At 40.1% G+C, this 12478-nt stretch overlaps 1 protein-coding gene across 1 annotated transcript in view; it reads left to right on the forward strand.

Moving 5' to 3' along the window:
* Positions 1–12478, forward strand: part of LOC130915650 (guanine nucleotide-binding protein G(o) subunit alpha) — a 191899-nt gene that overhangs the window by 141171 nt on the left and 38250 nt on the right. The window contains exon 6 of the mRNA XM_057835613.1: positions 2939–3068. Within this exon, the coding sequence (XP_057691596.1) occupies positions 2939–3068 (130 nt within the window). The remainder of the gene's footprint in view (positions 1–2938; positions 3069–12478) is intronic.

The following is a 12478-nucleotide window of genomic DNA, read 5'->3' on the forward strand; positions in this document are numbered from 1 at the left end:
TTCCAATGATAAGCGTCACTTACTTCCTTTTTCACCACAACTACGACCCGCACTAACCTTCTTAGGAACCATGATAACTCTCTCACAAGAAAACTGTGACATCTGCCGTCTTGCGGGTAAACAAATTGCAATGCTGTCGTAAATAGTCATATTTCAAGCATGTCGTCATATGTCGAGACAGATGTCGAGACAGATGACGAGTCAAATTTTACGTCGTATGTCGAAAGAATCATGTGTCAATGCCTTCGTGTGTCGAAGTACCACTGTATATCATATTATATACAGTGGGGCAAATAAGTATTTAGTTAACCACTAATTGTACAAGTTCTCCCACTTGAGAGTATTACAGAGGCCTGTAATCGTAAACATGGTTAAACCTCAACTATGAGAGATAGAATGTGGAAAAAAAAACAGAAAATCATATTGTTTGATTTTTAAATAATTTAAATGCAAATCATGGTGGAAAATAAGTATTTGGTCAATACCAAAAGTTCCTCTCCATACTTTGGTATGTACGATTTGTTGGCAATAACAGATGGCCAAACGTTTTCTGTAACTCTTCACAAGCTTTTCACACACTGTTGCTGGTATTTTGGCCCATTCTTCCATTCAGATCTCCTCTAGAGCAGTGATGTTTTGGGGCTGTCGTTGGGCAACACGGACTTTCAACTCCCTCCGCAGATTTTCTATGGGGTTGAGTCCTGGAGACTGGCTAGGCCACTCCAGGACCCTCAAATGCTTCCTACGAAGCCACTCGTTTGTTGCCCTGGCTGTGTGTTTGGGATCATTGTCATGCTGAAAGACCCAGCCACGTCTCATCTTCAATGCCCTTGCTGATGGAAGGAGATTTTCACTCAAAATCTCTCGATACATGACCCCATTAATTCTTTCCTTTACACAGATCAGTCGTCCTTGTCCCTTTGCAGAAAAACAGCCCCAAAGCATGTTTCCACCCCCATGCTTCACAGTGGGTATGGTGCAATTCAGTATTCTTTTTCCTCCAAACAAGAGAACCTGAGTTTCTACCAAAAAGTTCTATTTTGGTTTCATCTGACCATAACACATTCTCTCAGTCCTCTTCTGGATCATCAAAATGCGAACCGCAGACGGGCCTGGACGTGTACTTTCTTCAGACACCTCTGGCAGTGCAGGATTTGAGTCCCTGGTGGCGCATTGTGTTACTGAGCCTTTGTAGCCTTTGTTACTGTTGTCCCAGCTCTCTGTAGGTCATTCACTAGGTCCCCCCGTGTGGTTCTGGTATTTTTGCTCCCCGTTCTTGTTATCATTTTGACGCCACGGGGTGAGGAGGGAGTTGAAAGTCCGTGTTGCCCAAAGACAGCCCCAAAACATCACTGCTCTAGAGGAGATCTGCATGGAGGAATGGGCCAAAATACCAGCAACAGTGTGTGAAAAGCTTGTGAAGTGTTACAGAAAACGTTTGGCCTCCATTATTGCCAACAAAATGAACATAACAAAGTATTGAGATGAACTTTTGTTATAGACCAAATACTTTTTTTCCACAATGATTTGCAAATAAATTATTTAAAAATCAAACAATGTGATTTTCTGGGGGGTTTTCCACATTGTGTCTCTCATGGTTGAGGTTTAACCATGTTGACAATTACAGGCCTCTCTAATATTTTCAAGTGGGAGAACTTGCACAATTTGTGGATGACTAAATACTTCTTTGCCCCACTGTATATATCAGATATATTCTTTAGATCAGGGTTAACCCAGGAGGAGAATAAGGTTTTTACACTGCTTACTGCCCTGTGTTTGCTCGTTATTGTGGTTTTCTCCCAATTTCCCTGTGTCTCTGTGTCTCCCTCTGATCAGCTTACAGTGTACCTTGTCAGTTATAATGAGTCATTTTGCCTACACTTATAGATTAATCAAAACGTTTCTTTAATCCCAGACAATAGTAGGTGATTTAATTACCCCTAGCAAGTAGCACTCTATGACAGCCAGTTCCTCTCAAAGTGGGCTTGATTTTGTTGTTTCCAATTTTTTTTTTTTTTTTTTTTTTAGGTAGGTAAGTAGGTAATTAAATCACCTGCAATTGTCTGGGATAAAAGAAAAGTTTTGACTAGTATATCTTGTCATTTTCTAAGCGCTCCTATGTCTTGGTTTAACCATTTTTACAACAGTCGAGTTTCCTCTGTTTTCTTAGTGATTTAGCCTGTAGTCTTTGCCGAGATTTTTTGTTTCTTTAATGTATTTTTCCCGATATTCTCAAACTCTGATATCTTTTAAAACGAAACCTAAATGATTAAATTCTCAAAGTTTAAATGTACACAAAACCAAAAGCTGGCCAAGCATTTTGGCTCTCGGGAAAGACTGAAATACACAAAATATGTATGATGAAGTAATTCATGCCACAAAGTATATAGTATTTTTTTATGTGTGCTCTGAGCCAATATTTGCCAGAATGATATTACTGTTCTTGTGCAAACAATGGGCTGACCACAGGTTTCTTAAAAAAAAAAAAAAAAAAAAAAAAAAAACTTTGAATAAATGTGGTACTCTCTGAATTTGATTTCAACAAGCACACTTGCCAATATTTCACTAATTACCATATTTATAAGCAGCACTGTCTTACCTGCACTGCAAAATGATCAATAACTGAGCTTGTCTGTAAACTTGTAATTGTACTGTTCTCCATTTAATGTGATTTTTATGTATCATTTTAGTTCTTGTTTCAATTGTTTGTTTGTCTTTTTTTGGGGGGTGGGGGGGGGAGTTATACAGTATTCATTTTCTACTTTTATTGGCATTTCCTGTCGCAATTGTTTTTGTTTTTAACTTTCTTGATGATTAAATGTAATTTTTACATATTTTATCTCTGTTTGTGGATCTTCATGTGATGAATATCATTTTGAATTGCCTTGTGTTGAATTGTGCAATACAAATAAATTTGCTTTGCCTTGCCATCAACCAGGCTGTTTGATGTCGGAGGACAGAGGTCAGAGAGGAAGAAGTGGATCCATTGTTTTGAGGACGTCACTGCTATCATTTTCTGTGTCGCACTAAGTGGATACGACCAAGTGTTGCACGAGGACGAGACCACGGTAAGTGCTTTCTCGCCTGAGTATCTCTCACTGCTTTGTGTCAGTTACGCTGGATTAACACCACATTCTTCAGGTGACCGATCCAAATCAGATCACTTTTATGTGGACATGGGTGTTATGGATATGGGGGGGATGAAAAGAATATTTAGGAGTTTAGATCTGATTTACCTTACCTGTTAATTTTGACATCATTAATTAGCTGTGTTCTTCAAGTTACTTTTGAAAAGTATTATAGTTACTTCTCTGAAAAAGTAACTAAGTACTTCACTAGTTATTCAATTATGAAATTAACTACTCTAAGTTACTTGATTTTAAAATATTAATGATAGAAACAAACCATTTTAAAAAAGCGTTTTTATTGTTTTGTCATATAGAAAGAGAAAAGCCAACTCCCTCATAACACTATGAAATATACGTGCAGAAATTTTAACAGGCACCTTTATTTTCACAAACTTGCCCTCAAAACAAAAGTTGCTGTGCAGTATGAATTAAACAAATCATAATAATAATCAACTGCAGACATCATCAACAAGACCCGCCCTACCCTTGTTAGACTGTCTCTGATTGGCTTACCCTGACATATTGCCCTATGTTAGCCAATCAATAACCTCTTTTGGGATGTGCTGTGTTCAAGTTAGAGTGATAAGAGCCATGTGGACTCCAAAACGTGTATGAGAGCACAAAGCTGTCAACAGAGAACACAACAGATACAGAGAGCAGCAGAGATGTTTGTAAAATGACAGATCACTTGGATCACGTAAGAAAAGTAACGCGGGTAACGCTCGTACAATAACTATAGGGCCATTGTAGAATGAAAACATGAACGAGTTATGTTAGATCAGGGGTGGGCAAACCGGTCCTCGAGGGTCACAGTGGGTCCTGGTCTTTGTTCCAACTGACCCAGCACAGATACTTTAACCAATGCGGTTTCAGCAGAAATGAGAAGCACCTGACTGCAATCGACTGATTGCACTTGTAAAACAGCAGATTGGTGAAAAGGTGTCCTCTTAATGGGTTGCAACAAAAACCCGCACCCACTGCGGCCCTTTGTGGAATTAATTGCCCACCCCTGTGTTAGATGTTACAGCAAAAACTAGTTTCGTTATGTAACCTAACAAATGTATGGGCGTTAGTCCCAACCCTGTTAATTAGGCAAGGTTCATACCGCAGGTCTTAATGCACAATTCTGTTTTTTTGTCATATCTTTTTTTTTTTGGCGTGCCTGTTCAGACTGCCTTTGTCCATTGAGTCTGTTCAAGTATCACGCATGCGCACTAATTCGCTGTCCGAGAAAACACATGATGCACACGCACACACACATACGGAAAATTTGCCTCGACTCCCCGCCGTGCAAGCAGTCTTGAAATATTGCACATTTCGAGCAGAGAGAAAACCGAACATTCTCAGGCTTATAATCCTCAACCCTTTTTTTTAAATTTTTTTTTTTATGACTGTTGTCAAGCCCCCCCATTTCCCCAAAAGCCACGTTCAAGCTAGGCGCTGACGCTAATGCACAGCTACACGTCTACCGTAGCGCCCTGTCTCTCTCGCTCTTTGCTGACATAATTGCTGCATGAATTCCGATTTGGGGGACTTTACAGTACAGACCGCAGTCACATTCTGGGATAATGTGGCACAGATCGGATTTTAACCACATACAGAAGTGACCTAGGTCGGATTTGAAATGGTCCGCTTTCATGCGACTTTTGCCGTTCAGACCGTCAAGTTAATGCCTCACTCGAGTCGGAAAAACACGAAAAAATCGAATCCGTGCATTAAGACCTGCGGTATGAAACTAGCCTTATGCCCCTTTTCCACTGAAACTAGTGGGTCAACGCGCGTTTTTCCAAGCCGATGCAACTCACTAGCAATTGGCATTTGGCACCTTTCCCATTGACAAAAAAAAAAGCCGTGTCTTTTTTTTTTTTTTTTCACCCGTCTAACCCCCCCACCCCTCCTCAGCCGTGCGTAAGGCTCGTGACGTCACCACGCTAAGATGCGCTCCGACAAGTGCGTCCGAATTCATTCAGTTCAAGGAAGTAAACAATGCAAAGCAACATAGAAGTCTCCATTCCGTTTGTGTTCTCTGTTTTCATGCTTTTTACTGCCCTCAAAATGGTCGAAATGCAGCAAAGGATCAACACTCTGCTTGTGCTGAGGCAACGTAGGCGACGTGAATTTTGGCTTGAAATTGAAAGGAGTCGTGCACGTCACAGAAGGAGGAGAAGAGCCTTTGTTTCATCTGTTATGGCTATTGCTAACGCTGCTACACCGACTGTTCGCCGTATGTGGATCCGGGCTAGAGCACATGGTTTTTGTTTTTTGTTATGACGCATCACGTACTAGCCTACGTCACCACGTAGATTAGCGTGTTGACTGTTGACCTGGGGTTTTGCTTTCACACTGCATGGCGATCAGAGCCGAGGTGATTTTAACGCGGGTCGCTTGACAGGTTGATTGACACGGGTCGCTGCACCTTTCCCACTGCCACCAAAAGCCGATTGTTAGTGGGTTGACACGGGTTTTTTGGCCAGTGGGAAAGGGGTATAAGAAACTCAAACCCACCAGGCCAGGACAGGCAGAACTACCTGGCATGCAGTGTTGTTTTTGGCAGCCCTTTTAAATTTCATTTTAGGCTAGGTTCGTACTGCAGGTCTTAATGCACAATTCCGATTTTGGTCATATCTGTTTTTTTGGCATGTCCGTTCAGACTGCCTTTGTCCGTTGAGCTCATTCAAGTACCACGCATGCGCACTACTTCGCAGTCCGACATGCGCTGAGGAAACTGGCCCGCATGCGCAGAAGCATCAAAACAAATAACTGGGCACTGTGCGAGCATGACGCACACACCTAAGCCTCCCGACTCGGCATGTAAGCAATAATGAAATTTTGCTCATTTGGCGCACAGTAAAAAATTGAGTATTATCAGGCTTATCCTTTTCTTCATTGTATTTTTTTATGACTGCTGTTAAGCTCCTGCGTAGTAAAAGCCGAGTTCAAGCAAGGCACTTACATTAATTAACAGCTACATCGCTGCCGTCCTGCCTGCCGCTCTCACTCTTTGCTGACGTAATTGCTGCATGAATTCCGATTTGGAGGACATGACAGTTCAGGCCGCCGCCACATACTGGAAAAATGTGGCCCAGATCGGATTTAAAATGGTCCCCTTCTATGCGACTTGTCACGTTCAGACCGTCAAGTTAATGCCTCACTAGAGTCGGAAAAACATGAAAAAATCGGATTTGTGCATTAAGACCTGCGGTATGAACCTAGCCTTAGTCTTAGTCTTTTAGACGGTAAAACTTAGTTTTACTCATATTTTAGTCATCACAAAATGTCTTTGTCTTCGTCTAGTTTTTGTTGACAGAAACCCAAGACTAATTTTGTCTAGTTTTAGTCGAGCTTGACTAGAAATGTTTTCGTCTGTAAAATTAAACATTTTTACTCCAAAAATAAATGAATAGATAAAGGTTTCCAACTATTTCGAATGAACATTGAAAGATGAGCACATACTGTGGCGTCTACAAGGACAACGCCAACTTCGTGATGAACATTCACACTCAGCAGGAAAACAGTACATTTTTTTCAATTAATTATACCCACCTGGGCACCACAAACTGTATGTAAAAAAAAAATTGTCCGAGAGTTTAAGAGAACGCTCGCCTTTAGCATTAAAATGCTAACGCGTAGGCTATGCTAGCACTGTTAGTTACATTTAGTGTGTGATGATCATTAAGCGCAGACCTTGAAAGACTGAAGCAACATTGCATATTCTCTCTGAGCAAGATATGAAAACTTACCGTGTGTGCAAACCTTGACTGGCGTCGCCTACCCGACTAGTAAACTTTTGGCGGTGGAAACGCAAGACATACCTACTTGAGGCACATCGGACCGCTCGGAGGAATCGCGGCTGGTTTGACCACAGGAAAATGATGATTATGAGGCAGAGGGCAGGGCGTGCAGGGTGTACAGGAATCACCCACCACACAGCCATTGGCTGGCACAATTCGTTTAAAAAAAAAAATCACACATAATTTTGCAAGCGTAAAATACGTATTTCCACACACAAAAAAATATTTTTGCAAACACAAAAGTAATTTTTGCATTTTTTTTTTTTTTTTACTGGAACAATCATATTTATTTATTTATTTATTTATTTATTTATTTTTGCGAGCATGATTTGACTCCATACAGTATGCTGACTTTGCAGTGAGCCCTAAAAGCTGATCCCATGTGACCTAAAACACACAATTTTAAATACGATATGTACTGGATAATATTTATAGGGCCCAAAATACAGTATATTGTCTGCCAACATTCAGTAGCTGCTGTATTCAAATGTCTTTCTGCTCCCATGTGAGTTAGGAGTGCTGCATGGTTTCCTCTTATGTGAATCTGTCATGGCTTTGATGTAGACAGTAGCAATCTGTGCAGATGTCAACAGCTGTGCTATTTTTAACACAAGTGTGATCGTTTTTAATAGAGGACGTGTTAGTGATCTGCTACAGAATCCCCAAATGCCACAACCCTTCTCAAACACAAGATAAGGCCCTTACTTCTTAACTCAAATTGTCCAGTATTAAAAACAACTACACAGTGACAGTTTGTTTCAACTCCTAGCAATCTCCTTTCAGCAAATCTGTCCGCAGCGTTTCACCTAGAAGGTGTTAAATGAGCGTCCATTTTCCCATGAGACTGATGTGCAGTATATCACAGCCTGCTTTAATGAGAAAGTGTGCTGATGAAAACAATGTATTTAATAAGGTACAGTGGTAGCTCTACTTGCGAAATTAATTGGTTCTGGAAGTAGTTTCCGTAAAATTCCATAAGTAGAGACGTGTTTTCCCTGTAATTGCCCTAATCCATTCCAAGCCCCCCCCAAAATTCAAATATACTATACATAAAAACATTTAACAAATACATGATACAATTAGATTATTTCACATTAAACATTGCCTGGTATACCAGACTCACCGCTGTTCCAGCGATTGAGTCTGGCGACCGTCCGGCGGATCAAATTCCGAGGGCGGAGCAAGTCACAGCAAACAGACAGCGGAGTAGACCAATCAGCGACGGGCAGTTGTTAAAGCGACAAGTAATTAGCGTGAGCGGAGAATGGAGAAGTTTATTCAACATGGCTAGCGCGAGCCATTTTGACTGTTGTCAATGACTTGTTTCGATGTGTTTTTGGTCATTTAAAACTGGTTTTACCATGGATTGGAACATATTCTCGGCTCTCCCGTTCGCCATCTGTGTTGTTGTAGAGACAACTTTCGGCGCGCAAGAGTGACGTGACTCATGAAAAACACGTCACGCAAATAAACACATCTGATTGGACGGTTGATTTTGTACTTGTTCGAGAGACCGTTAATGGGCTGGGTCCCAGACTATTTCACACAGTGTTTGAAAAATACAGGGAGAATAGTCTGGCGGTGCCAGGCAACATTAAGCGTGAAATGACAGTTGTGCACAGTATAAAAAAACACAAGAATAAAGAATTAAAGTTAATACACTCATGTAAAGCTGTCGGAACACCAGCGGCGAATTAAGAGGACGCACATACACATACAGTAGAGGTCCCTCTAAGCCAGGAGGGTGATTGGCAATAGCCAATGGCAGAGCAGCTATAATTATTTTACATTCAGAAAACTGTAAGATGTGAATAGCAGCCCATACTGCGTTTTTGCCTTTCGTATCCTAAAATTACTTTCATGACAAGAGACAATATTTTCCCAATGAGGTGTGTTGCAGACTTGTAACCTAAAAATTCTGTATGTAAGGACATTCGTAAGTAGAGCTACCACTGTATAAACTTTTTTGAGTGAAACTGTTCAACTCAATAATTAAATCTAACTATACAAGTGGTTTTATGAAAGTCAATGCATACCACAAAAAAAGAAAAAAAAAGAAAAAATCGAGAAACGTGAACACAACAAACCCGTAATAGGATTTTTGGGATTTTGTTAACGATACCCACCCCAAACAAATAACTTGTGACTTTATATTTTAAGCATCAATTAGAGAACTGGGATGTTTTGCATCAGTCACTCATTTACAAGACACTCTCACACGCACAGTATTTCTGAGCTTCAGAAAGAATAAAGCGAATTCACAATGGGATAAACACAACACCTCACCAATAGTGGGAGAGTCTCAAGGATATTGACGTGAAGAAACCAACACATATTACTTTTACTTTCTTTTTGAAGTAAATGCAAGATTGAATTTTTATGGTTATAGCAAGTAGTCAATCCTTTGGGTGAAACATAACATTGGAAAGGGAAGAAATTGTTTCACTTCCCCACAGTATAAAGTTTTGCTGATTTGTATACTCCTGTTGGAGTTAGGGTAATCCAAATGGTCAGGGATTTTTCTATGGGACAGGTCCTTTTATGACATGGACTGTCTTGGATATGTCTACTGGTGCAAATATGTACAGGTGATCAGTGTTGGTACAGATTACTTGAAAAAGTAATCATTGTAAAGTAATTACTGATTACGTCTTTAAACAGTAATCTACTTACTTGACTGATTAATTTATTATCAAAGTAACCAACTTACTATAACAGTAATTTATCAGTTGCTTTTTACCAATTTTTCTCCCATTGCTGCCTCAACATAAGAATGACAACAGAAAAATGTTATCGCATGGAATTGAATTTTTCACATAAGGCTTAATCTTCGAGTTAGCGGGGGTTTGATTAGTCGATTAAGTTGATTTCAACCACCATTGACTTGCACTAGATTAGCCACTCCGGAGCCCTGAAACTAACAAATAACTGACAAATTGCACAGAATTTGTTCAAATCAATTCCAATGACTGATTAAACCATCGCTAACTCGAAGATTAAGCCTAATGTCAAAAATTCTGAACTTACCCTGCAAATCAAATACCATATTTTTCGGACTGTAAATTGCAGTTTTTTTCATAATTTGGCTGGGAGTGCGACTTATACTCCGGAGCGACTTATGTGTGAAATTATTAACACATTATTATATCATTTCACATGTTATTTTGGTGTTTTGGAGTGACACTGATGGTTTGGTAAACTTGTTACCATGTTATTTTTGCTATAGTTATCTGAATAACTCTTAATAGCTATGTTACGTTAACATACCGGCCACATTCCCATTTCGTTGTTCATGTAACATTATGTAACATTATCATACTGTACACTTATTCAACACGTTGTTCTCTATTGTATTTTTATTTGAAATTGCCTGTCAAGATGACATATCTGTTCTATGTGTTGGATTTTATCAAGTAAATTTCCCCCCAAAATGCGACTTATACTCCGGTGCGACTTTTTTTTTTTTTTTTTTTTCCTCTTCGTTGCGCATTTTTGGGCTGGTGCGACTTATACTCAGGTGCAACTTATAGTCTGAAAAATACGGTACCTAGCCGTTAAAATGTTTGCTGTAAAAGTTGTAAAGCAATAAAACGAACAACAAAAATGAACGAAATGAACAAAAATCCTTCAAAGCATTTCATTATGGGTCCAAATTATTTCTCGAACCGATCACATATCTAGCACCTGAGAGACGGTCCTCTGTTTTGCTGAGTCAAAACTACAGCTGAGGAGGTAAGATGAATATTTAGAATTTCTTTAAACCTAGGCTTTCAAAAGCCTCAAAAACTGAGCTTGAACCGAGGATTGAACACAAACAGTGTCAAGATGTATATACTGTATATAAAGTAGAGACCAAAAAGTTTGGACACACCTGATTCAATGCAATACAAATGATGGTCCCAACCCCATTGAAAAGGCAACAAATTCCACCTATTAAACCTGATAAGGCATACCTGTGAAATGAAAACCTTTTCAGCTGTCCATATCTTGAACTCATTGAGAGACTGACAAAGGTATGCGAAAAAGTAGTACGAGCAAAGGGCGGATACTATGAAGAAAGTAGAATATAAAACCTGTTTTCAGTTATTTCACTTTTTTTTTTTGCCAAGTACATAATGTCACATGTTAATTCAAAGTGTTGATATCTTCAGTGAGAATTTACATTGTAAATAGTAGAGCACACAGGATGCGGATGAGGTGTGTGAATCAACATGCCCCCCCCCCCCCTTCACACAAAAGTCAAACTTCGCCTATGGTTACAAACGATAACTATAAAATGTACGTAAAGGCTGGGTACAAACTGTAGAAGTGTTCTCTTTACCTGTAGGTTGTGCTTCGAGTTGTATAGCACTGTGCTGTAATTCCAAGTGGTTCCTTGAATTAGATGTGAAATTTTTAGCGGTCGACAGTCTTTTTGAGCCAGCGCAATGTTTGCAACGCACGGAGATATTTTGCCATCTTTACTGGACAAAAATGTGAAATAATGGCAATATTTCCTGTGAGAAAAATCCAGCCGTTTGTGGTATCTGTCCTGCCTAGTTTAATTGTTCGCGTCCTGACGAGGTAGCTAAGCTATGTTGTTTTGGCCGCCGCAGACAGCACTCACACAGCATGGTAATACAAGTGACCCATTTTCTTGTCCTGCGATTAGAAAACGTGACATGTGATGTCACTCCTAAACTCAAAAGGAACATTTCTATTCGAAATGCTCTTCGTATGTGACTACAATGTTCTTCATTCTACAGTGTATCACAAAAGTGAGTACACCCCTTGCATTTCTGCAGATATTTAAGTATATCTTTTCATGGGACAACACTGACTAAATGACAATTTGTCAATTGACAATTTCTCTTCATGTAGTGTAACTATACTATGGGCAGACGTGACGTTGTTAAAGCGACAAGTAATTAGCGTGAACGGAGAATGGAGAAGTTTATTCAACAGTCAACATGGCTCGCGCGAGCCATGTTGACTGTTGTCAATGACTTGTTTCAATGTGTTTTTGGTAATTTAAAACTGGTTTTACCGTGGATTGGAACATATTCTCGGCTCTCCCGTTCACCATCTGTGTTGTTGTAGACACGACTTTCGGCATGCAAGAGTGACGTTACTCGTTAAGAACACATCACGCAAATAAGCGAATCTGATTGGACGGACGGACGGACGGACGGACGGACGGACGGACGGACGGACGGACGGATGGATGGATGGATGGATGGATGGATGGATGGATGGATGGATGGATGGATGGATGGATGGATGGATGGATGGATGGATTGATTGGATTGATTTTGTACCTTGCTCGAGAGGCCGTCAATGGGCTGGGTCCCAGACTATTTCTCACAGTGTTTGAAAAATACAGGGAGAATAGTCTGGCTGTGCCAGGCAACAACAATACGTCTTTTAAGATCCTCAGAGAGTTCTTTGCCATGTGGTGCCATGTTGGAACTTCAAGTGACCAGTATGAGAGAGTGGGAGCTGCACTACAAATTTGAACCCCCCTGCTCCATATGCACACCTGGACCTAGTAACACTAATGAGTCACATGAGATTTTGGAG

This window comes from Corythoichthys intestinalis, chromosome 5 (genome assembly GCF_030265065.1).
Source record: "Corythoichthys intestinalis isolate RoL2023-P3 chromosome 5, ASM3026506v1, whole genome shotgun sequence".
NCBI lineage: Eukaryota > Metazoa > Chordata > Actinopteri > Syngnathiformes > Syngnathidae > Corythoichthys > Corythoichthys intestinalis.